The following is a 25,505-nucleotide window of genomic DNA, read 5'->3' as shown; positions in this document are numbered from 1 at the left end:
TGCTTGCATAGCCAAGGAGAATGCACTTCTCACTTCTACTGTCCAGCTTCTTGGGCTCGTCCTTGAGTGCATAAGCTACACACCCAAAGATCCTGAGATGGCTCACGTCTGGTGCCTTCCCATACCACACCTCATAAGGTGTTCGTCCCTTGACAGCAGAAGTAATCAGCCTATTCCTCGAGTAGGCTGCTGTCTTCACAGCATCACACCAAAAGAAATTTGGCATGCCTGCATCTTGCAAGATCGCTCGTGCCATCTCCACAAGAGTTCGGTTCATCCTCTCAGCCACGCCATTTTGCTCAGGAGTTGAAGGCACTGAAAGTTGCCGCTTAATTCCAGCTTGCTCACAGAACTCCTTAAAGGTGTTAGAGGTGAACTCTCCACCACCATCACTTCTCAGCATCTTGATTTTTCTGCTTGTCTCAAGCTCCGCTTGCAGCTTGTAGACCTTGAAAGCTTCAAAGGCCTCTGACTTGTGCAGCAAAAACTTCACTGCTACCATCCTTGAAAAATCGTCGATGAATGTGACAAAGTATTTCTTCTTTGTCCTTGACATGGTCTGCATTGGGCCACATAGATCAAAGTGTACCAGCTCCAGGACATCCTTCCCTCTTTCACTTACACCTGAGCGAAATGGAAGGCGATGCTGCTTACTGAGGACACAAGGCTCACAAAATCCAGCTGATGATGGAGCAATGTTCAGTCCTCGGACAAGTTGTCCTCTTGCTAGCTGCTGTACTCTCTTGATGGAAGAGTAGCCTAATCTCCTGTGCCAAGTGTCTAGTGTAGCTGGTTTGTCTTCCACGCTGCTACTGAGCATTAACCTCTCAGGATACACCACTTCAGCATTCAGGCAATAGAGCCCTGCATGTCGGCGTCCCGATGCTAGCTCATAGCCTTCTCGTGAGATGGTGCACCTTTTCTTGTTAAAGTCAATCTTGCAGCCTGCGTCTGCTATCTTCCCCACTGAGAAAAGAGTCTTCTTGACACCAGGCACATAGTAGACATTGCTCACGTCCACTTTCTGACCATTGGCAAGTTTCACCTTGATTGTCCCAACTCCTTGCACACTGTGCGAGTAATCGTCACCAAGGTAAATCCTCTTGTAGTCTGGAACTGGTCTCAGCTTGCCAAACAGCTCTCTGATGTATGTCATGTGCCTGTTTGCTCCTGAGTCCACCCAGATTACTTCTGCTTTCAACAGACCATGTTTTGTCACCTGCTAATCCTCTAACGAAGCCATGAACAGACTGCCATGCTCGTCATCTGAATCAGCTGCTGCAAAGTTAGCCACTTGCTTGCCTTTGTCTCGCTTTCTAGCTTCCTTGGCTTTCTTTGCTTCTTCACTGGTACAGTCTCTTGCCCAATGACCAGGTTTCTTGCAAATGTTGCAAAGGCCGTCGTTTTTCTTCTTCTTCTTCTTGGACTTGCTCCCACTGGTTCCATCAGTCCCTGGAGAATTCACTGGGCCCAACCTGTCCCACACTGTTGCAGATCACTTGCCCTTTGAAGATTGACCAGCAAATAGCGCTTGATCTTGAGATCCAACTCCCTCATTGGTCTCCATCAAGTTCTCTGCTGACTTCAACTGAAGGACCATTTCGTCAAATTTCTTTGACGAGTGAGTAGTCGCTGTTGTCAGAAGATACTTCGCCACGCCTTTGATGACAACCGACTTGAGCTTCGGTTCACTCACTGGTGTCTTCGTGATGCGTGCGATCTGGCTTGCTACCTTCCTCAACCTTCCAACAAAGGCTTGAATGGACTCACCTTCATGCTGTCTTATAGAACCGAGTTCTGTCTCTAAGTCCAGCAATGTGGTCTCATTCTCCTTTCCGAGGGTTGCTTTCAGGTTTTCCCAGTTCTCGTGCGCAGTCTTCGTGATGTCGAGATGGCAACTGAACACCTTGCCCAGGCCTCTGCCTAGAATGCCCAAGGCCTTGATGTTCTTTCCATCCCACTCTTTGCGGTCAGCCTTGTCCGTTGTGGGAGGGCGCGTCCAGGAACCGTCGACCACTGGCCACAGCTCCTTCTGCATAAAGTAGTACTCGAGTTGCTCCTGCCATCCGCTGAAATCCTTGCCATCAAAGATCTCTATGGCGTCGCGCACACTCCCCATCTTCAGGATCGTTCTTCACACGGGCTCTGATACCATGTTATGAAATGGGGACACCCAGCCTTGTGAGCGCAGCAGCGCTCCATGCTGGGTCCACCTTTATTGCGGAAGACGGATCAAGAACAGAATGTGTCGGGCGTGATCACCTACAGAACCCAAACAGATGTGTCCCTTCTGCTGACGTGGCATCCCAGCTTGAGATTGCGGCTTAAGTCCTCAACAGCGGCACTTCGGACCTCTTCCACCTTCGGCCACAGTTCCTCTTCTTTGGGTGTCTTTGAAGATAAGCAGCTCTTCTCCAGATCAGATCCTTTGAGTGGATGTACGCCAGTTACAGCATCGAGCAATTCCTCACTTCCTCATCCATTGGCAGGGAAGGCATTCTGAAATGGACACTTGGATCATGCAGGCTGAGCTCGAATCTTTGCGTACACTTTTTCAGTGGCACCTAGTGTTCCCTTCATACTCTGAGGACAGAGTCAAGTCCTCGTAAGGGAGGGGAGTGATGTTATGGACTGGATCATACGGAACGTAGGATATATGGGACCTGGTTAATGGAGGAGTATAGAAGGTTTTTATTTTCTTTCTCAATGTCTTCCCTTCTCTCCTTTTCTCCTTTCCTACTCATTCTCTTTCTTGTATTCCCTTTGATTCATGAGATATTGGGGAATGATAGATATTACAATTCACTCCTTACATTGACATTGTCAATTGTGCTTCAATGTTATGGAAGGGTCCCAGCAGTGTGAGGCACGTTTCCAAGAGCAAGAGGGATGCCCACTATTGAAGGTAATTAACTTTTTGTTTATAATGTGCTAATGCAAGCCACAGTACTGCTGGCCACAGGTGCACTGTTTTGTCACAGTTTTATTCGCTTTTTTAACGACATGTTGTGCACCCAGCCTGAGATTTTCAAGAAAAAATTGAGGATTCAGGTACTTCACTTTCATTGTTAATTAAAGGGGGACATTCACAGGAGCAACAAAAACGCTCAAGGATCAAGCAGTGCTGCTCTACGCACATGAGGTTGGCAGCAATGAAGTCCAAGCTCTGAGTTCTCTGCATTGCTTTTTTAGTGAGTCTCATGTTTCTTTTGTAGCTCAAGCCGAACGACAGCTAGTATAAAAGGACGGTTGTCCAGAAGAAAAACAACTACTCATTTAATTAGGATAAAACCCAACCACAGATATCCATTTTATATCAACATCTTCCGAGCAGCCTTGAGCTCCTCGCCAACCTTGGAAGTGTCTTCCATAAACTTGTCAATCTGTGCTGCCGCTTGCCTTCGGCAATCGCCCACCAATTGTCCTCTTCGACAGTCACCAGCAGCACAAGATTTCCTGGTGCACGACTTGCAGGAGGCTGAGGGAGTAACTCTACAGCGCTCTTGCAGCCTTGACAACTACATTCCCGTCCAGGTTCCAGGACGGTTTATACCTCCCATCGCTCCATCGGCTCATCAGGTGATAGTATAAAAAACTGGAAAAAAAACCACGTACCTGTACCATTCATATATGGTTTTCATCACTCGTTCGGCCAGTGTCGTTCCTCTTCTTAAGGCAGCCTCGCCACCTTTTTCGACGATCATCTCCCACATGAAACAGTCTTTGGCGGCGGCACTGTCAGAGTTCTACCCTGTCACTGGCCGGATTTCCGTCCGCGAGGACATGCGAATGCAGCTGGAGTGCAACGATCTCGGCGTCAAGGCGTCGTGCAATCGCCCACTTCCCGAGGGTGACAAGTTTGATCTGGACCCTGGACTTTCAACCGTTACTTCCACCGCCACCATGTGTCCTATGTCCTTGACCAACTTGTGAGCCTGTGAAAACAAAAAATTCTTCGAGTTCCCGCTGGAGCTGCCAGGGCATGAGAAGGATCTTAAGTGTGGCCTACAAAAGATCTGACCATAAAACCATACGCGTATCTAAAAGACAATGTCCTTTCAAGGGAGTTTTCGTGCTAATACAACGAATATTCTTTCATTTTGAGCAAGCCGGGCTTAGAGTTTACGCCTTTATGAAGCTGAAGTTCTGAAGGTCGCGTGTTCGATCCACGCTCACTTCCTTGAGCCCTAATGGGAATGGAAAACCTGGGGGTCGAGTCGGAGCGGCGTTCTCGGATATCAAGAAAGGGTCTCAAGACATTAAGCAAGATAAGTAATGAGTATGACAAGCTCAGCAGGTTTTCCAAGGAGAAGAGGCTGGTGGGGCAATATGTCAACACGAGGTACGATGCAGTGGCTCAGGATCCAGACTTGGCCCATTTACTGGGTTTGCTCTACATCCACCAACACTGGGATCTCTTCCAAGATTTCATCTCCGAAGAGGTTTTCCAGACTGCTCGCCACATCCTCCAGGACCCATGCAGCCCTCAACTCGCTCGACGTTTTCTGGAATCGGGTTTGTGTGGTTTTATCGTGGAACTGAACTTATTCATGTTTCTGTAGAAGATGCGACTCAAAGGATCAGCGATGCTTTGCTGTCTTTTCGCTTTGCTCAGCGCAAAACGGTGAGTGTCTCCTCTTGTTTCTGTTTTGTGTCTCTTACCAATTCATGTAGATGGATCTTTCAAGTGAAAAGTTTGGTGAACGAGCTCAAGCCGTTTACGAGGCCCTCTCGTATGATATAGTCCAAATGGTTGAACGGCAGTCATCACCAAGCTACGGCAAACTCAGCCACCAAGAGCTGGAGCTGCTCCTCTGCAGCATCAAGTCCGAACCGTTTATCGAGGACTTGCTTGTGCCTTGCCTTCTTCCAGACGTTCTAACACACCGGGAGAAAGTGGAAGATGCGGTTGCGCATGCTCGGCTCATGTTGCTAGAAGCAGAGGCGAATATTTTCTATGGCTGCTCCTTCAACTGTAAGTATGGCGCGCTTTGGTTTATCATTATCTTCTCTGTCTGCTACAGATGCTGAACTCAAAGCAGCAGCAAAGGCTTCAGTGACTGAGAAACAAAAGCTCCATGACAGCAGCCAGCTACTCTGGTAAACCCAGTTTCTGCTTCTATCCTTACTATCTTTGTCTTGGTTTCCTTGCGTTCAGGTACATGCTTCGCAATCCTTCTCCCATAGACAAGTCGTTCAGGAGCTTTTACCTCGACGCGGTGCTACATTCAACGACGTATGTCTCCCGTTTTCTTTTCTTATCTTTGTGAATTCGCTTAAATATTTGTGTCCAGGGCCGGGGAGGTCAAAGTGCTCACCCCGGAAGACTATCCGGACACAGTCCCTCCTGAGTTTCAAGAGGACCTTTCTGAAAAAGATCTGCGCGTGTTTCGCATCATTCCTCATGGAACTTCGTTCGGGTATGTATACTATGCAAGTGCATTTGAATCGCTCATCTCCTTGATCTGGTGATCTTGCGCTTTCTGTCTCAGCTCAAAGTCGAACGTGGTTTTTGCAAGAATGTGTGAGTTTGACCTCAAGAGCATCCTGTTGGGGGAGCCCGTGGCCAGGGAAAGGGTGTGCCAAGCTCATATACTTATCGACAAGGTCTGGCCAACTCCAAAGGAGGTGTACGAGGCTTTGGTTCAGAGGTACTCTATGCATCATCAATTCGATCGCCACCTTGACATTGTCATTTGTGCTTTAGTGTCATGGAAGGTCCCAGCAGCGTGAGGCAGGTTTCCAAGAGCAAGAGGGATGCCCACCACCGAAGGTAATTCAACTTTTTGTTCATAACAGTGTTAATGCAGCGATTACAGGCCCTCTGCTGTGTGCAGAAGTGCTGCGGACAGTTTCCGAGAATCGGATGGCCATAGGTGCACTTTTTTTTATCACAGTTTTGTTGGCTTTTCTAACGACGTGTTGTGCAGGGAAGATGCCGAGCCCGAGATTTTCAAGAAAAAACGGAGGAAAGCGAACGATTCAGGTACTGCTCCGTCAGTGTTAAGATTAAAGGGGGACATTCACAATGCTTTCAGGAGCAACAAAACGCTCAAAGTTTATGATGAAGGATCAACCGCCAGTATGCTCCGCTGCTCTACGCACATGAGGTCGGCAGCAATGAATCTGAGTTACCTGCATTGCTTTTTAGTGAGTCTCAGGTTTCTTGGACATCTTTAGCCCAGATAATTAAATAAAATGAGTTTCTTATCTTAAAGCATATACATAATTGTTGCTGTTAGTAAATCTGGCAACACTTTACATTCCAATTCCAGCAGTAAGTCTCATCTGATTGATCTCAACCTACTGTAAGCATTTATCTTTATCTGTGATCGAAAATATCAAGGAGTGGATTTTGTGCTGCTGGCCGGCTACCAAAACTCGTGGAAGTGACCTTATTTCTCTTCCTTCTCCTTGGAGAGCAGGATCAGAGCGCCCGAACTTAAGAGATGCCGCTGGAGCTGGCGATCAACAAGCATGCGGTATTAGGCGCTCCCGATTAAATCGCGACACTTGAGAGAGAGACAGAGAGAAAGATCGTGCGTGCACACAAACCTGGCCGCGCGATGATCGTAGAACAAGAATCGCCGCCCTCCAACGATCGCCCTGACCTATAGATACCGATAGATAGTCGTGATCGTCGATAGATCTGGTTATTGAGCAAAACTTGAAAATGTGGATCTGGATATGATTCCATTCTAGTCGGCCGCCGTAGTTCGTTAGGGGTACCATCCCGGTAAAACGTGGCTACCCGATTTCTCCAAAGCACCAAATTACTGTCTGGTTATTCTTCCGACGTTAAGATTCGACGAATATCCTGTTTAGGATTTGTAGTTATATTGGAAAAAAATAGGTCAAAGGCATTGTGGTAAATGTCAATCGCTTGTCTCCCTTCGGCAATTGCCCACACAACCAGCGATTGTCCTCTTAGACAGTCACTAGCAACAAAGACACCCTTGACATTTGCAGCAAATTTGGCATACTCAGCTTTAAATGTGGTTGTGTGCCAATTTGAGTTTCTCAATCAAACTTCTCCTTTTGCCTCGGCGTGCCCACAACACAAAAAATTCATGATTCTTACCAAGGATTCCCTGGTGCATGAGTTGCCAGGGAGTAGCTCTATGATCGAGACTAACTAAGAAAAAAAATCCATCAACACTCTTGCAGCAGTGACAAACTGCAGTACTGATGCAATGTGTGAATGTATCAGCCCAACTATCACCACGACCTTCTCACCTTTGGCGAATATGTAGTTACCATCTTTAAGCTCCGAATCAAGTAAGCTCTTCATATTCATGTGCGGCAAAATGTATGCGCTCGTATTCTCGGCCTTCTACTTTGAAAAACAAATGGTCAGAGTTCCAAGAGTTTCATACCTTGCGTTGGTAGCTAACAAGTTCTCCACCAAAAATAGCTGGTCGACTCCCACATTGCGGTTAACTCGCCGTTGCACGACCTCTGCTTTGTCGGTCTTCATGTTCTGCACACCGAAGACCTCCGATACTATCTGCTCTCTCAAACACTGTCACGGAGTGTCCGGCCTTATTGAGCTGATTAGCAAGGCCTGCCGGACCGCTACCTACAATCGCCACTAGAGACAATGACGTGAGAAACCAACGACGTGAAAACTGGGCACACACGTCCCGGTTCCAGTCTTCCGTTCGTTCCTGGGCCGAGCGATATGGAAGCGTTTCTCATCCATACAAGAAATATCCCCGATGCGTCACTGCGTCGGGAATTTTTGTTGGGTGCGATTGGGCCTAAGACTTAAAACAAAGCGAACACGTCAGAGTTGCAGGCGAAATAATCATTCAATTCTACCTCGACTACTGCACCCTTCCTGGCAAGCATCCACACCGGCTCGCTCCTCTGGCGCTCTTTTCTTGGCCTTGTCCTCGTTGAGAGCTCTTTTGTAGTGCGGGGTAATTGGCCTGCAGATGCATATGCTTGTTATGGAAAATGGTATAGAAAGATCGAAATACAAGCTAGTTCTTTTTTGCGCATGCGAGGGACTCCATCACCACTCCATTCAATCCTTTCTTCGCAGAGTGCAGCCACAACTTCCACATACAGTGCGTGCCCCTGTTGGTAGCAAATCGCATCGAAAAACCAATCGAGGCTAAAGAACGATCAAACCACGTACTTGCTCCAACACTCCTTGTGGCGTGTCCGTCTCTTGTTGCAAGCAATTGATGAAAGATAGAAGTTACCGAGCGCCGAGATCCTCGTGGACTTTGATTCCGTAGAAACCTTTGCCTCCAAAAGCCGGGAGGAGCGCGCTCGAGGAAACGCTTCCACGAGTTCTTTTGTATCAACTTTAAGTAGCCGGCCAGCAGCACGAAATCCACTCCTTGATGCCTGCGAATGTTCATCACAGATAAAGATAAATCTTCTAGGAAAAGAAAAGCGTGAAACCAACCTCAGAATTTCCACGAGCTCGTTTGGAGAGAATCCAGAGCTTTGTTCTCGGATAATCGCCAGCGAAATCCCGTGCTCTCGAACGTACTCGCTAGCCATGCATTCGAAAATCCAGGACAAAAGAATGGGAAGAACTAAACTCTAGCTTGCTGGAATGCTATGGATTCTAGCCATGGAGAAAAACCAAGTAACCTGGCTTGTCCGAGACACGCGATTGGCATCGAGCATAAGGGTTAGGTCTTTATTTGGCCATGGAGAAAATCAGCTAAGCCGAGAAGCGTGGCGCTGGTCGAGCAGCTCGCGCTAACTTAAACTATAAACCCAACTGCCTGAAGGTCGTGTGTTCGATCCACGCTCATCGCATAAAAACGATTTGCCTTTAAGCACTGTTTTCATTTTGGACGATGTAGTTTCTTTAATTATTTCTATTATTAATTATTATTATTATTTGGCAGAATATTAATATAGCTCAATCTAGTATTTATTCCACGAATATTCTCTTTAAAAATATATTCGTCCACGTGGCATTTGAACAGACGACCGTCATCGATTCAAATATCCCGCGGTTTCTCTCGTTGCATCGGCGCTGGTGCATATCGATCAAAGCTTATTTTGGTCCGGGAAGAACGATGAGGATATACACACAGCAAAGGACAAAACCATGAGAATGGAGGTGTCCATCTGTTGGACGCCACGTTTTAGCGGATGGTGACCTCTAACGAACTAGAGGGCTACTTCATCGACGGATTGGAATGGATTCATGTATCTAGTGACCCAGCTGTACAAATTCGAATTTTGCTCCATCATAACCAGATCGATTTGTGGTGGTTCGATTCCTCTTTTATCGACGATCACGACTGCACGGCCAGCCGCCCACAGCTTTCTATCGGCATCTAGGTCAGGGCGATCGCTGGAGAGCGGCGATTCTTGTTCTACGATCTTTGATCGATCACGCGGATCGCCAGGTTTGTGTGTGCACGATCTCTCTCTCTCTCTCCGCGATTTAATCATCGGGAGCGTCTTGATTGCCAGATAGAGAGATTGCGAGGATGAGCTCTAGCGGCATCTTTCAAGTTCCAGCGTTCTGATCCTGCTCTCCACCCACTGCTGCCATGGCAAGGAGAAGGAAGAGAAATAAGAGAAAGAAGGTGGACCAGGTATGGCTGCATTTCATTCTTGCCAGTGAATGCACGTAGAGATCGAGATCACACTTTTCGCATGGATTTCGCAGGGTGAACAGTCGCAGCTGGGAGGGGGTGATGCCTCTAGTGGACCTCCAAATGCGCAGCCTCAGTCTCAGCTCGACCAGGTATTCTCGCTGTTGCGAAGCCCATGTAGAAATCACTCCTTTCCCATTTTGCAGGGTAAACCGTCTAGCAAGAGGGTGTGGATGGGTGGCGGTGATGCTTCTAGTAGTGGACCTTTGAATCCTCAATCTCAGATCGTCCACCAGGTATGGCTGCATTTCATCCTCTCAAGTTATATACCCATTTTACAACAGGGCAAACCATCTAAGAAGAGGATGCGGCTGGGAGGGGGCGATGCTTCCAGCAGTGGACCTCCCAAGCATGAGAAGGTGCTAGTCTGTTTTTTGTCTAATCTTCCATGCCATATGGTGACTGTTTGCATCTTAGTTCGACTACACGCTGGATTATTTCATCCAGCGAGAACCAGACAAATTGCTTGTTAATGATCCTCACCGGAGATCGTTTACTGCGGCGCAAGCAGTACAATGGTGCCCGGATATGCTTCGTGACTGCAGCAGAATGACGTTCTTGACAAACAACCAGCTGCCAAGAAAGTTTGCCCGGTAAGATACTTCATCTCTTACTTGCTGCCATAATGCTTTTGTATATAGCTTTGCAGTCCCTTCGGACATGCAACAGAAGTGGAGACAGTATTTACAGGATCAACATCTCAGGAACCAGACAATCAAAGTTCACAAGCAACATATTAAGGAGATGCCTGAAGATCAGCAAGTGCGGTTTTCAAAGCGTAAACATCATCAGGCCAGAGCTAGTGTGATCCACTTTGCATGTGATCACATGCTCACTCTCTACATGGAAGTCAGTAAGAATCTCTGGCGGCTGGTCTTCTACACTGACGAAGTAACAAATCAAGCAGTGGGAATAGGCCAGTTTGATGACATCGAAAACTATGACAGTTTTCTTGACTGGGTGTCCTCAAACGTCCGTGAAACCCATCCGGAATTATATCCTAGCAATGTAGAATAGTTGCATTTGTAATTACTGGAAGTAATCAAGAGCAGTAACTTTTCTTTCTACTCACTGAGCTGCTGGGACTTTTTTTGCGAGCCTTACATAGTTCTTCAGGAAAGAGCATGGTTGATATCCTCCGACTCGAGCTTATTAGCTGTGCAACTCAGTGGCCACAGCTAAATGAGGTATGTGCACGCGTTCCAGCTCAATCCTCCTTCAAGCAGACACTTCGATGGAATATTAGCTGTAAGAATGGAAGTGAGTCCAGGCTCCCTAACTAGTTGTTAATTTGAAGGTGGGAGTCGACCAGCTATTGTCAGTGGAGAACTATACCAAGGCAAGGTACAGAACTCTTTCCTTCTTCGAGCTCTGCCTTCTTCCATTTGTTTCCATTTGTTTTTCAAAGTAGAAGGCCGAGAGTATGAGCACAGGCATTTTGCCGCACGCGAATATGAAAAACTTAACTATATATCTGCTAAAGGCAAGAAGGTGGTCGTGATAGGTCAGGTGATACAGGAACACATTGCATCGGTACTGCAGTTTCATCACAGCTGCAAGACCATTGATGGATTTTGTTCTTCTCAGGCCCTTGGTTGGAGTGGGATGATATGTTCACCACAGTGACATTCGAAGAGTTGGTCTCGATCATAGAGCTACTCCCTGGCAACTCGTGCACCAGGGAATCCTTGCCTACTGGTAAGAGTCAAGGCAAAGGAGAAGTTCAAAGTGGCACACAAACACATTTATGGCAAATTTACTACAAATGTCAATGGTGTCTTTGCTGCTGGTGACTGTTGAAGAGGACAATCACTGGTTGTGTGGGCAATTGCTGAAGGGACTCAAGCATAGCACAGATTGACAAGTTTACCAAGGTTGGCAAGGACAAATGTAGTTTTTCTAGAAGCCCTAAACATCAAATCTTCCCATGTCATTGATTCAAATACCCGCTCACTGCTTTGAATGTTGGCAGAATACTACTAGACAGCCGCCTATGTATTTAAGGTGATGACAAGGTTTAGAGGTGAATTTTTTAGTGTTTTGGCAAGTTGTTAAATAACTTTTAGAATATTAAATTAACCTGAGTATATTTAAAAGGTTTATTTTTAACTTTTATTAATTTTTCCAACAAAATATAAATGATAATATATAACTAATATAACTAAAAATAGGAAGAAAATTTTATTATAATACATATTCTTTTTAGTTAAAATTTTAAGAAATATATATATTTAATTAACTTATATATAAGAGTGATCAATACTTATCAAAATCCCACTATGTTAATATTAATATTTTACATTGTAAATATATATTTAAACCTCATATTATAGAAGACAATTATAGTCCCTTAGTTGATAAACTGAGATTTAAAAAAACATTAGGAGGCACTAGTAACTTTATAAGTGGTGTAGTGTTTTATTGATCCTTTTATATGAAATGCTTAAGTTGTTGCATATGTAAAAAATTTAGAGGATTAAACTGTTGAATATTATGCTGAACTTTATAACTTTGCAATCCAATTTGCAATCCCTTCCACTAAGCAAGGAGCTTCTTAAATAAACCATATACCATAAGATTGAGAAAAGAAAACAACACTAAATTATTTATTTTGTACTTTATATATGAATAATGATAAGAGTTGTAGCACCACTATTATCCCATTTATATGCAGCTCAAATGTTTAATAGACTCTACTCAAACCACTGGATGTAAAATATTGATCCTAAGACTTAACATCAATAACTCATGATAATCGTGAAGGTAAACTCAACTCTATTTGCAATATTGGATCATAACTATATATAAATTTATATAATGAAGCACAACTAAATTCTATACCTCCATGATATATGCAATTATACCAATCTAGCCATAACATTTCCTAAATGATAAATGACCTCAAAGTTATATATTTGAAACTTTAAAACCCACTAAACTATACAACCAACTAATTTCTTCTACTTTAATAATGAAGTGATCATACCCCTTAACAATGTAAAGAACCATGTAAGTATACATGAAGTTTCTCAAAACCTTAAACTACTACTAACCACTCTTTCTTTATTGTGGAGTGATTCATTTTTATTAATTGTAATTTATGATTGATGTATATGATAGGATGATATTGACTAGGTACATTTATGGTCTCTTGCATCAACCTCTAACATGATTTTTAAAAGCATCCATTCACAAGATGAAAAGTCAAGTGTAATCAAGATATGCCAAAATTAGAAGAGTTGTCAACACCTTTTTAAGATCTGCAAATGCTCATTCACAGTTCTCATAACATTGATGGCCTTTTTTAAACTCCTATCCCTTCTTTACTCTTTTCTCATATTTTTTATGAGCCTATTACTTTAGTATCAATGGATTTTTTAGATGAGGATTCCATACCATCAACATTCACTATATTTGATATTTAGTATTTATAAGATGTAGATCTAGATTTACTTTCTCTTGACAAGGTTTATAAGGTTTAAAGGTTAAGTTATGGATTTGAAAGTTTTATGATAGGTTTAAGAATCATACATTATTTGTTGATAACTTGCCATTTCAGCATTTATATTTTCAAAATCACCTTAAAGACAACCTTCTTTATTTTATGGGGATTGATCCTAATAACTATTTGCAATTGGTGGTGTTTTGAATATTTATTCCACGTTTTCTCTACACTTACTATAACTCTTCTATTTTAGGTAGAGACATGAGATATTGTCATGTGATTGAAAAGCTGCACAAGTTTTTCTATTAGCTAAAGAAGTTATAATGTTATCTAATATATATATATATATATATATATATATATATATATATATATATATATATATAAAATTGTGTTTAGTGTCAAACTCATAATACTCCTCCTCGTGTTGTGGAAGGATAGTTGGAGTTAATTGCAATTTTCCACCTATTTTAGTTAGTGGCATTGATTTAATAGGACATTTTCCATGGTTGATTATTAACAATAAATACATCATTATTACTTTTGACTACTTGACTCAGTAGGTGGAAATTAGTGCTCTTGCTAGGGCATCTATAACTGTTATTGAATATTTCTTCCTCAATCGAGTGGTATTTCAATATTCATATCTAGAGCATATTCTCTTTAATAATGTTCCCATGTTTATGGTTGAAATAGATGGTTTAGTCCTTTAAAGGGATAAGTGCAAAATACATAACTTTCAGTAGCTAAGTTTGGACTTGAAATTGGAATAAAAAGTGATGTTTACATTGCAAACATGTTCCCGATTTATTAACAGCTACTCTCTCAATTAGAAACATGAGAGTGGCTAAGCTGGCCTATATTGACCAAGTCAAAGTATTCCTAGAATGTTTTAACAAATAAAATGAGCCATTATTATTCCTATTTATTAATTTAATTAAACAGTTTTATGTTTAGTTAATAACTGACGAATATCCTGGAATATACCAAATATCTCTATAGAAAAAAAGTTATCCTTTCCTTTTATTGGGCTTGACTCCAAGATCACTAAAAAGGCAATGCAGATAACTCAGAGCTGGGCCTTCATTGCTGCACCTGCAGCAGAGCTTACTGGCGCTTGATCCTTCATCATAAACTTTGAGCGTTTTGTTGCTCCTGAGAGCACTGTGAATGTCCCCCCTTTAATCTTAACACTGAAGGAGAAGTACCTGAATCGTTCGCTTTCCTCTGTTTTTTCTTGAAAATCTCAGGCTCGGCATCTTCCAAGCTGCACAACATGTCGTTAGAAAAGCCAACAAAAAGTGCACCTGTGGCCATCAGATTCCCGGAAACTGTCCACAGCACTTCTGCACACAACAGAGGGCCTGTGATCACTGCATTTACACTGTTATGAACAAAAAGTTAAGCTACCCTCGGTGGTGGGCATCCCTCTTGCTCTTGGAAACCTCCCTGACGCTGCTGGGACCTTCCATGACACTAAAGCACAAATGACAATGTCAAGGTGGCAATAGAATTGATGATGTAAAGAGTACCTCTGAACCAAAGCAATGTACACCTCCTTTGGAGTTGGCCAGACCTTGTCGATAAGTATATGAGCTTGGCACACCCTTTCCCTGGCCACGGGCTCCCCCGACAGGATGCTCTTGAGGTCAAACTCACACATTTTTGCAAAAGCCACGTTCGAGATTGAGCTGAAACAGAAAGCGCAAGACCATCAGATCAAGGAGATGAGCCATTCAAATGGATACTCGAACCAAGTTCCATGAGGAATGACGCGCAGATCTTTTTCAGAAAGGTCCTCTTGAAACTCAGGAGGCACTGTGCGGATAGTCTTCCGGATTTAGCACTTTGAGCTCCCTGGCCCTGGACACAAATATTTAAGCGAATTCACAAAAATAAGAAAGGAAAACGGGAGACATACCTCGTTGAATGTAGCACTGCGTCGAGGTAAAAGCAAGAGTAGCTGGCTGCTGTTATGGAGCTTTCGTTTCTCAGTCAAGACTGCATGTTGACATATTCCCCCACCAGCCTTTTCTCCTTGGAAAACCTGCTGCCCATAAAAGTTGGGTCATACAGAAACCGTAAAACTAGGATTAAGTCGCCATTTTTTCATATTTTTTGCTACTTTTTTAAAGATTAGAGCTTTTTTGGATCGAACACGAGACTATTTTTTTGTATGGTATGACAGCTCCTCACGACTATACTGCTTTGTGATTCGCACTAGTCTTGCATTGCAATTGTTATAAAGAACCTCAAAAATAATACCACTTCATCAATATGCTCTTCATCCTTATCCTAGCAAAGGATGTTCAGAGTTAGTAACTAAACGATATTATGAATAAATAAAAGACTTACACTATTGAAGATGATAACAAGCCAATGGAAAACCTACTCCTTCGCTCTTGTAACATTTAGATTTTGAGGAAACAAAACCAAATTCAGAATAGTGGATACTTATTTCTTTAGTGCCAAACACAAGTTTGGAATGCAATCTTGAATAGAATCTATGTTGCAAGCAAAAAGAATATTTATGTCAATCAAAAAATCTGGATCTATGAGCATATTATCTCAATTGCAGGACTTTGTATAGTCACATGGATGTCTCGCCATAAGCTTTCTCTATTGTTGCAGTTCCAATGACAACATGTCGCTGCAACCATTGGTATAACAATCTCATCCTTGTTATTTGAAGATCTTGCATACAAACCATATTGAAAATTATAAAGTTATGTGTATAGAAATTGATGTGGTTACAAGTCAACTTCTGGTTAAGCGTCTTCACCTTCAAGTTATGCCTTGCATTGCCCTTGCCCAACCTTCACGCTCATAATCACAAAACTCACCACAATATTGTTCACTTGAATGACAACTTAGGGGTGGGAAAGTCTACTTTCCTCAAATACATCATAAGGATAGAAAATGATGAGCCAAACTCAGTTTTAGAGACTATCTCTTATCTTTAGCTCACAACCATAGAAGATATGGTTTGACAATTTGCACTTATAAACTCGCTCAAGAAGCTTGGTTCTCCACTACACTTGCCTCTCAGAGTTGAGGTAAGCTACCTAGTAGTTGGAGAATGACTCCATCAACTCTTAGTGTAGCTTCTTCCTAGATAAAGTTGATGGGAGATCAACATAACACTTCAAGTACTTCTTGCCCTTAGAACATGGTGTTGCATTTCTTAGCCACCCCTCTTATTATCCTTGACTTGGTATAGCTCCTTGGCAAGGATATTCCACTATTGAGATGGATACCTACCATCATCTTCATAGAGTGCTTTAGTCATCCAACACTTGCAACCATTTTTGACTATTTGCTCACTTGTGTCTAGGAGATTCTTGAGCATCCTCAAGTGCATCCCTTATTTGTGCTCCATAGTTCATCCAAGTGGCATTATAGATCTCTAAAAGGTCCTCTTGCCATTGCATGACACTCTAGCGATATAAATAGTCACAATATAATCACACAATCCCTTCCTTGAGACACAAGGGTCATTGCCATCTATGGGATAATAAAAGCTCAAGTGCATGTGCCTCTTCACACTTACAAATCTCTAGGCTTTCTCTTACCTTATTTGTATTGGCCAATTCAATTAAAATTATGGGTACATTGTACAAAACCTAGCTCACACACAGGAAGTTTAAACGAAAACCACCATATCAACTCTAATAGTATTAGCAAGCTAAACATCACTTCACCTCATAAGAGGTAATTCCACATGATACTTGCTTAGTATTCTATATAGAATAAATTATCAACACTTGAAGCTCACTCTTTAACTTCTTCTCTAAGATCAAGTTCGTTTGTTACCATATCCAAAGTGGCGGTCTCTCCAAATAGACTTTTAATCTCCATTATTGGTTCATTGAAGCCTTCTTCCTCTTCAATTTCTTTGCGGGTATGAAGTTAAGCCATGGCTTGTGTCTTGAAAACTTTAAAAAAAACCACTATAATAACACATAGTTTTAAATATAGCTTTATCTATTTTGATTATTTTGCAAGCATGGTTCTATTTTCAAGGCAAATCAGAATGTAACTTTGGTAAAATCATAATTATATGGTTTTTCAAGTGAGATATCTTTTGCTTAAATCAGAAAGCTATTCTTAGTAGAGGTTATAGATCTTCAATACCAAATACTACCAATGAGATATTATCTATTCTTTTTTTAGCAACTAATTAACTATTTCTTAGTTATCATATAGAACTTTAGTGGTGGATCAGTACATTAGTTATATGTTTTAGCTCTAAGGAATGTGCAGTTTTATTACAATTGCATCCTACTAGTGGATGCTATACTTGAAATGCCACACTATTAGAACACTTCCATCTTGTTTTGGGATGTAGTTTTCATGCATTTCTAAGAGGTGTTTTCAACAACAATTGTCTAATTTATCACTAATGTGATTATGGGCATTGAAAGTTGTTTGTCAAAAAGTCTTTTAAGATATTCTTTTTTTACTTAGGATGGCAAGAGATTGGCATTGCTAATTCTCTTTATCAGTCTCCACTCAAGCTAATTGAGAAAACCATTTTCACATGTGCACTTTGCCATGTGACCAGTTGTGACCAATTTTACAAGCATGGCTGAGATATTGTTTAACTCTCTATTAAACATGTCTACCTTTTTCTTACATCCAGCTTGAGTTTAAACCCAAACTCAATATGCTAATTGATGGAGTATTTATATCTTCATATTAAGCCATCAATATATTGAAATAGTGCCAAACTCTATTTGGTTATATATAACATACAACTCTTGGCATTAGAATGCTAAATCTTCTAAGATTATTTCAGTGTTGCTCCATGCTCCTCTTCACTCTTTGGCTATATGTTTTGGAGTTGTTCCTCCTTCACTTTTAATTATATGCTCAAGAGTGTTTTGCATTCTAATTTCCTTATTCATTCTTGGGAGTTCAACTTTGTCTCTTCATTTAATGGTCCAAAGCTTTAGGTTTTACTCTGTTGCAAGTGTTTAAATGTTAAGTTCCACTTTGTGGTTATTTTATAATAATTCCTTATAAAGTAAAGAGTATATTACACAATTGAAATTGCAATGGTGAAACTTTAAAAATTTAGAGAAGAATTAAATGTATGGTGGAAGTGTCTCTATAGTAGAATGTTTACAAGATGGATGGAGCCTATAGCCAATACATACAAAATTGGAAGAGGATGTATAGCAGTAGAGCTCAACAATATACATTAATTTATTATATATTATATATTTATATTTTCACGAGAAAATATATATCCTTTATGTGTAGTTGAAAATAGGAAGTCCAAATTGTGCTTACATATCTTTTATTGGAAATATCACTCATGCTCAAATCCTACATAAATAAATTACGGCCCAAAGAACGTATCCCATGGGCATCACATCCCTTCCATGCCTGCCTGTCATGGGTGGGACTCCATACCTTGCTGTGCATTTGTCCAGATCCCTGAGCCCTTCACCCTAGAATCGAGGGGAAGGAGACAAAAGAACTTATTGAAGGCCACCTTTTCAGTCTTGCCCATGATGATACAATTCCCTGAGGAATTGGCACCCAAGGTTGGGGGGAGAGCTGTGGCAAGCTGGTGGCAGTGAATCTGCTGGGGATGATGCAGGTGACGTGGTTGTCGTTGAGATCTAGGTTGGAAGCTGACACTGGCTCAGTCTCTGGATCCAGCCGGTGAACCTATTGGGGGTTCCGTTCTTGATTAGATTCCATGGTAATTTTTAAGGGCCCCTATAAACTGTTTGAGGACTGGATTTTTCTTTCACGATTCCGTAGCCAAGCACGGCGCTCATTGTTGTAGATTTTCTTTGTTGACTCTTGTAGGTTGTCAGCAGCCGTGTTGGAACTAAACCCTTGAAAAAAGTGGCACGGAAAGGCACTGGCAGCACGCACATAATTGCTGCAAGAAAATCGTATTCTTTTTCTGCCCCTGGTCCTCACCTTCTTTTTCCTTTGGTCACGGATTTCTTCTTGCCTTGCTGCTCCGTGCAGAGCTTTTTAATGATGAGCGACGGCATGAAACCTGATACTGGCGCTGAGAGGATCAATGCCAGTGGCGATCGATTATTGATTCCGATGCAGCAACAGTTGCGCATCACAATCGACAACGGCTACGCTGCGTTTTCCACCTGCGCTCGCAAGCTGACGAGAGACAGCAAAGATCCAAATCTTATGAAGAACAGCAGCAATAGCATGGATGAAGAATCAGCCCTCGGAACCACTTCGAATGCTCCTGTTCCAACTGGACGTTATTTCGATGCTCTCCAGGGACCTGAACTGGAAGTTGTCGAGGTATATCATATAGTCTAAAGTTGTTTGATCACAGTCTTGTTCCTTTTGTGATTTGCAAACCCATGCCAGGAGAGTGAACAAGACCTGCTGCTACTTCCAATGGACAAGGTGTGGCCTTTCTTGCTCAGATTCCCAGTGAACAGCTTTGGCATTGTTTTGGGACTTGGCAGCCAGGGAATCTTGTGGAAGTCCCTCTCGTCCACGCCCGCCATGGAGGAGTTTGTACACATCCCGAAACAGGTCAATCTCGTCCTCTGGTGTGCAACGCTGCTTGCCTTTGTTGCCATATCTTTGACGTACCTCCTGAAATGCTTCCTCTACTTTGAGGCAGTGCGGCGGGAGTTTTTCCACCCCGTGAGGATCAACTACTTCTTCGCGCCGTGCATCGGCGGCATGTTTCTGGCCATCGGCCTCCCCGACGCCGTCGGGCTCTCGCTTCACCCTTCGGTATGGTGTTTGTTGATGGCGCCATTGTTTCTTCTGGAGCTCAAGATCTATGGGCAGTGGCTGTCGGGGGGTGACAGGCGCTTGTCCAAGGTGGCCAACCCGAGCACCCATCTTTCCATCGTTGGGAACTTCGTCGGGGCTGTTCTTGGTGCCAGAGTCGGGTGGAAAGAGCCCGCTATGTTCTTCTGGGCTGTTGGTCTCGCGCACTATATGGTGCTCTTTGTCACTCTCTACCAGAGGCTTCCTACGAACAAGAGGCTCCCAAAAGACCTCCATCCAGTGTTCTTCCTCTTTGTGGCCGCGCCCAGCACCGCCAGCGTCGCGTGGGAGGATATCACCGGCAGCTTTGGCTACGTTTCCAGGATTGTTTACTTCGTCTCGCTCTTCCTTCTCCTGTCCCTGGTAACAGACTGCTTTCTCGATTCTCATGGATGATCTTGCCTCTAAACTGTGTTCTTCAACCACCAGGTTGTCCGGGTGAATCTTTTTCGTGGTTTCAGGTGAGTAACTTTGTTTGGTTTCGAGCTCTAGCTCATCCGATGTCTGCAAGGTTCTCGATTTCTTGGTGGGCTTATACTTTCCCCCTTGGAGCGGCTGCCATTGCCACCATCCACTACTATTCAGCGGTGACGTGCACCTTGACTCGCTTCCTGGTTGTTGCTTTGTCGCTGGCTTCTGTGCTCGTTGTCGTGTCCATCTTCGTTACAACCCTTGCGTGCGCTTGTCTGTATGGAACTCTCTTCCCCAACGATCAAGCCATAGCCATCACTAGTGAGCAACACCGCAAGCAGCATCAGCTTTGCAAGCAACAGGCCTAATCCTCCAGAACAATTGCTCCTATGGCTCGTGAAGATACCTTGATTTTGAGAGCGCCAACGTCACTAGCTACGTGTATGAACGAGACTCCTGGTATGTGGTTCTTTTTCTTTCGGAAAATGTGCGCAGAGTCAAAGGTGTATCACGGAAGATCACTCTTTGAAAGTCAAAAGTCCAACACCCAAGATTCTTTTCTAAAATCTCACCACATGTTCTCCACGATGTATAAAACAAAGCTTTGAAAACGATATCAAAACCACGCTGCCCGTCAGTGTCCATCCATCCAGTGATTGCATGGGGTTCGCAAAGAGATCTCTGCGTTTGAAGTCAACACGCTTGCGTGTGAGCAGACAATGGCTGTCAGGGAATTGATCCATTACCTAAGGGGAGTGGAGTTTAGTTTGGGTGAGACGAATGCGATGAGCGCCACGATCTTTCTTCGGGTGTTCTTGGCTCTCGGATCCATTGCTTCGGTATGTTGCGTCCGCTCTAGCGATCTCCAGATCCTGCATAGTTTTAGTCAGCAGCTGGTAGACTCAAATGCGTCGCTTACAAGCTGGAAGTTAGAATCGCCATGCTCGTCCTGGGAAGGCGTGTTGTGTCGCGACGATGGCGTCACAGTGACAGCGGTCTTGCTATACAACAAGTTCTTGACGGGTCAGATATCTCCTTCGCTGGGCCACCTGAAATTCCTGCAACGCTTGGATCTCTCCCAGAATGGCTTGAGTGGACACATACCTGTGGAGCTCTTGAAACTCACCGAGCTGACGATGCTAAGCCTTTCCAGCAATCAGCTGTCTGGTGAAATTCCCAGGCACATGGAAATGCTCGAGAACCTGGAATATCTATACCTGTCAAGGAACAACTTGAGCGGGAGCATACCTCGTAGCTTGGGAAGCTGTCGAAGGTTGAAAGAGCTGGATGTTTCTGGAAATTACCTCGAAGGAAATGTGCCAGTTGAGCTTGGACAGCTTAGACGACTGGAAAAACTTGGCGTAGCCATGAATAATCTCAGTGGAGGCATCCCGGATTTTACAAACTGCACGAATCTCACGGACCTGGCGCTGTCGTTTAACAACTTAGCAGGCAATGTACATCCAAGCGTGGCAACGCTGCCCCGGCTCCAGAACCTATGGTTGAATGACAATCAGCTCAGTGGGGACCTTCCAGTAAAACTTGGAAGACACAGCAACTTACTAGTTTTATACCTGTCCAGCAACCGGTTCACAGGGACTATTCCCGAGGATCTGTGCGTCAATGGCTTTCTGGAGAGAGTATACTTGCACGACAATAATCTCCAAGGCGAAATCCCACCAAAGCTCTTGACATGTCCAAAGCTAGAACGGCTGTTGCTGCAAAACAACATGCTCACGGGTCAAGTCCCGGAAGAGGTCGGCCAGAATCAAGTGTTGAATTACCTGGATCTCTCCAACAACCGGCTCAATGGTTCTCTTCCAGCTTCGCTGAATGACTGCAAAAATCTGACGACGCTTTTCCTCGCATGCAATCGCATTTCTGGCGACCTTATCAGCGGGTTTGAGCAGCTCCGCCAGCTGAACTTGTCGCACAACAGGCTCACTGGACTCATTCCTCGACACTTCGGTGGATCGGATATCTTCACGCTGGATCTTAGTCACAACTCCCTTCACGGAGAAATTCCTCCAGACATGCAAATACTGCAAAGACTGGAGAAACTCTTTCTCGATGGAAATCAGCTGGAAGGAACCATCCCGCGATTTATAGGAACTTTCAGCAAGCTTCTCGCTCTTGTCCTGAACAACAACAAGTTTACAGGCAGTATTCCCGGTGATCTTGGAGGCTTACATTCACTCAGACGGCTCGACCTGAGTAGCAACAGACTGTCGGGTACAATACCGGCTCGGCTCGAGAACTTGAGAATGCTGGAAGACTTGGATCTGTCTGCAAACAATCTGGAAGGCAACATTCCTTCCCAGCTTGAACGGCTAACAAGCTTGGAGCACCTCAACGTGTCATATAATAACCACTTACTTGCACCAATCCCGTCGGCCTCAAGCAAATTCAACAGTTCTTCCTTCCTAGGCCTCAGAAATCGTAACACCACCGAGCTCGCCTGCGCAATAAACTGTAAACATAAGAACAAGCTTTCTACAACCGGTAAAGCAGCCATAGCATGCGGGGTAGTATTTATATGCGTTGCTCTAGCAAGCATCGTTGCATGCTGGATCTGGAGACGTAGAAACAAAAGGCGAGGAACCGACGACAGAGGCAGGACTCTCTTGCTGGAAAAGATCATGCAAGTGACAAACGGATTGAATCAAGAGTTCATCATAGGACAGGGTGGCTATGGAACTGTTTACCGAGCAGAAATGGAGTCGGGAAAAGTTCTTGCTATCAAGAAGCTCACTATCGCAGCCGAGGACAGCTTGATGCATGAGTGGGAAACCGCTGGTAAAGTCAGGCACCGAAACATCCTCAAAGTTTTAGGCCACTACAGACACGGAGGATCAGCACTTCTCGTTTCCAACTTCATGACAAACGGAAGCTTGGGGAGCCTGCTACACGGCCGCTGCTCAAACGAGAAGATCTCGTGGCAACTTCGTTACGAGATTGCTCTAGGCATTGCTCACGGCCTCTCATACTTGCACCACGACTGCGTGCCAAAGATAATTCACAGGGACATAAAAGCCAACAACATTCTCTTGGACAAAGACATGGTTCCAAAAATTGCAGACTTTGGCTTGGCCAAGCTCATCGAGAAAGAAGCGGAGACGAAGTCCATGTCCTACATCGCAGGCTCGTATGGATACATTGCTCCAGGTAGAAAACAAAAAGAAACGAAGAAAGAAGCTCTCAAACTCACATTTCTCTCTCTCTCTCTCTCTTTGCAGAGTATGCTTTCACGCTCAAAGTGAACGAGAAAAGCGACATATACAGCTTTGGAGTGATACTTCTCGAGCTGCTGCTACGAAAGACACCGCTCGATCCACTCTTCTCAGAGACCGATGGAAACATGACGGTGTGGGTAAGAAACGAGACGAGAGGATCATCCACAGGCTTGGAAAGCGTGGCAGATCCAGAGATGTGGAGGGAAGCCTCCCGGATCGAGAAAAAGGAGATGGAGAGGGTTTTCCAGATTGCGCTGCTGTGCACAAAGGGCAATCCAGCGGACAGACCCACAATGCAGCAAATTGTGGAAATGCTGAGGACGACGCCAATCCATACCTGAGAAGCGCTCCTCCTCCGAGCTTAGAGCCCTAACTAAAAGAACCCTATGGAATTGGCGGGAAATTCAAAAACCTTGTGGTTGAATGGAGGACGACTGGGTTACTCTTGTGAGAGCTTGCAAGACTCTCGCTAGGGCGAAAGCTCTCCACGCGAGGATCGCCGGCGCCACGCATTCCCCGCTTGATTCGTCGGTTTTCCTCTCGAATCTCGTCGTCCAGATGTATGGGCGATGCGGGAGCGCGGCGGCTGCCCGCCAGGTTTTCGATCGGATCGCTTCCAAGAACAGCTTCTCGTGGATGCTGCTGCTGTCTGCGTATGCCCAGAATGGGGATGTGGAAGAGGCCAGGCGCGTGTTCGATGCGATGCCGGAGAGAGATCTCGTCTCCTGGACCGCGATGCTATCGGCCTACACCCACAGCTGGAATCTGGGCGGGGCGATCGACGTCTTTCAGAGAATGCCGCGGTGGGATCTCGTCGCGTGGAATGCGATGCTCTCGGCGCTTGCCAGGGGCGGAGATCTTCCCCAGGCGCAGGCCCTGTTCGATCAGATGGCCGAGAAGAACATGGTGTCGTGGAATTCGCTGCTGGATGCCTACACCCAGCACGATCAACTAGAGGAGGCCGAGGGGATCTTCAATTCCATGCCGGAGCTGGATCTCATCTCGCTCACCAGCATGCTCTCGGCATACACGCAAAGAGGGCGAATCGAGGACGCCAAGAACACCTTCGATCGCATGCCGGAGAGAGATCTCGTGTCGTGGACCGCGATGATCAGCGCGTTTTCTCATACCGGATCTCTGCGCGAGGCCAGCGCCACCTTTCAGTCCATGCCCGAGTGGGATGTTGTGTCCTGGAACTCGATGCTCTCGGCATATGCCCAGGCGGGGCATCTAGAGGAATCAAAATCTCTGTTTGATTCCATGAAGGAGCGTAACTCTGTCTCTTGGAACGCAATTCTTTGCGCCTACGCATCCATCTCAGAGAATCCGGTTGATGCCAGAAACACTCTTGAGAATATGCCAGAGCACAATCTCATCTCGTGGCATGCCATGCTTGCTGCATATGCCAGAAACGGGCATTTGGCTGAGGCTCGGGGGATTTTTGATTCGATGAGGGAGAGAAACACCGTCTCTTGGACAAGTATGTTGGCTTTTTACGCTCAAAAGGGGCATCTTACCGATGCCCGAGGAATGTTTTTGTTGATTCCAGAAAGATGGCTTGCTTCCTGGAATGCGATGCTTGCTGGGCATGCCCAAAGCGGGCATTTTGACGTAGCAATGGAGCTTTTCGGGGAGCTCCTCGTCGAGGGTATTGATCCCGACGAAACTTCACTCCTCTGTGTTCTATTGGGTCCAGCGCGAGTGGGCGATCTTCGTGCTGGGTGGAGCTGCTTTGTGTCAATGACGAGAGATTTTGGGCTTTCTCCCTCGAAGCTCCACTACTGCTGCATGGTTGATCTCCTGGGCCGAGCTGGGCATTTGGAAAACGCGAGAGAGCTCATCAAAACAATGCCGTATGAGCCGGATTCTGTCGATTGGAAGTGCTTGCTTGGAAATTCGACGACGAGCGCTCACAAGGATAGCAGAGTTGCAATGGCTGCCTGTGAATCAAACAGGGAACTCTCTGCCCCTTACGTATTGCTCTCCAATTTATACAAATGCTAG

General features: G+C 44.5%; 4 protein-coding genes and 1 long non-coding RNA gene across 9 annotated transcripts; 4 read left to right on the top strand and 1 right to left on the bottom strand.

Annotated features, from left to right (window-relative positions):
- Nucleotides 1-4,144: 4,144 nt before the first annotated feature.
- On the top strand, nucleotides 4,145-6,217 carry LOC9653143. The gene is made up of 11 exons (XM_002985514.2): nucleotides 4,145-4,515; nucleotides 4,563-4,624; nucleotides 4,675-4,975; nucleotides 5,025-5,100; nucleotides 5,159-5,236; nucleotides 5,295-5,420; nucleotides 5,493-5,651; nucleotides 5,708-5,773; nucleotides 5,820-5,876; nucleotides 5,931-5,986; nucleotides 6,039-6,217. The coding sequence occupies exons 1-11, from the start codon at nucleotides 4,191-4,193 to the stop codon at nucleotides 6,107-6,109; spliced, it is 1,377 nt and encodes a 458-aa protein (XP_002985560.1). The 5' UTR covers nucleotides 4,145-4,190; the 3' UTR covers nucleotides 6,110-6,217.
- A 12,737-nt stretch (nucleotides 6,218-18,954) lies between these two features.
- LOC9653353 (S-type anion channel SLAH2) lies at nucleotides 18,955-20,910 on the top strand. 4 transcript variants are annotated; one of them, XM_024659414.1, is made up of 6 exons: nucleotides 18,955-19,371; nucleotides 19,441-19,479; nucleotides 19,542-19,611; nucleotides 19,703-20,220; nucleotides 20,287-20,318; nucleotides 20,369-20,910. In XM_024659414.1, the coding sequence occupies exons 1-6, from the start codon at nucleotides 19,081-19,083 to the stop codon at nucleotides 20,634-20,636; spliced, it is 1,218 nt and encodes a 405-aa protein (XP_024515182.1). In that variant the 5' UTR covers nucleotides 18,955-19,080; the 3' UTR covers nucleotides 20,637-20,910. The 4 variants fall into 4 exon arrangements, with proteins under 4 accessions (XP_024515182.1, XP_024515181.1, XP_024515180.1 ...); XM_024659413.1 differs by having other exon boundaries at nucleotides 19,441-19,818; nucleotides 19,876-20,220; XM_024659415.1 differs by having other exon boundaries at nucleotides 19,184-19,371; nucleotides 19,542-20,220.
- Nucleotides 20,723-22,162, bottom strand: LOC112340623. 2 transcript variants are annotated; one of them, XR_002990188.1, is made up of 8 exons: nucleotides 22,053-22,162; nucleotides 21,832-21,986; nucleotides 21,693-21,764; nucleotides 21,517-21,614; nucleotides 21,373-21,470; nucleotides 21,188-21,317; nucleotides 21,015-21,140; nucleotides 20,723-20,949 (listed from the first exon to the last, which is right to left on the bottom strand). It is a non-coding gene; the product is annotated as an uncharacterized LOC112340623 (long non-coding RNA). The 2 variants fall into 2 exon arrangements; XR_002990187.1 differs by having other exon boundaries at nucleotides 21,843-21,986.
- LOC9653352 (probable leucine-rich repeat receptor-like protein kinase At5g63930) lies at nucleotides 20,951-23,853 on the top strand. The gene is made up of 2 exons (XM_024659400.1): nucleotides 20,951-23,433; nucleotides 23,505-23,853. Exons 1-2 carry the CDS (start codon nucleotides 20,988-20,990, stop codon nucleotides 23,840-23,842), a joined length of 2,784 nt encoding a protein of 927 aa, XP_024515168.1. The 5' UTR covers nucleotides 20,951-20,987; the 3' UTR covers nucleotides 23,843-23,853.
- Nucleotides 23,854-23,924: 71 nt separating this feature from the next.
- On the top strand, nucleotides 23,925-25,505 carry LOC112340630 (pentatricopeptide repeat-containing protein At4g02750-like). Its single transcript, XM_024659438.1, has 2 exons — nucleotides 23,925-24,683; nucleotides 24,768-25,505. Exons 1-2 carry the CDS (start codon nucleotides 23,925-23,927, stop codon nucleotides 25,503-25,505), a joined length of 1,497 nt encoding a protein of 498 aa, XP_024515206.1.

The sequence above is a fragment of the Selaginella moellendorffii genome, unplaced genomic scaffold (genome assembly GCF_000143415.4).
Source record: "Selaginella moellendorffii unplaced genomic scaffold, v1.0 SELMOscaffold_68, whole genome shotgun sequence".
In the NCBI taxonomy this organism is placed as follows: Eukaryota; Viridiplantae; Streptophyta; class Lycopodiopsida; order Selaginellales; family Selaginellaceae; genus Selaginella; species Selaginella moellendorffii.
The sequence above is the reverse complement of the archived record's forward strand: the minus strand, read 5'-3'. Positions and strand labels throughout refer to the sequence as shown.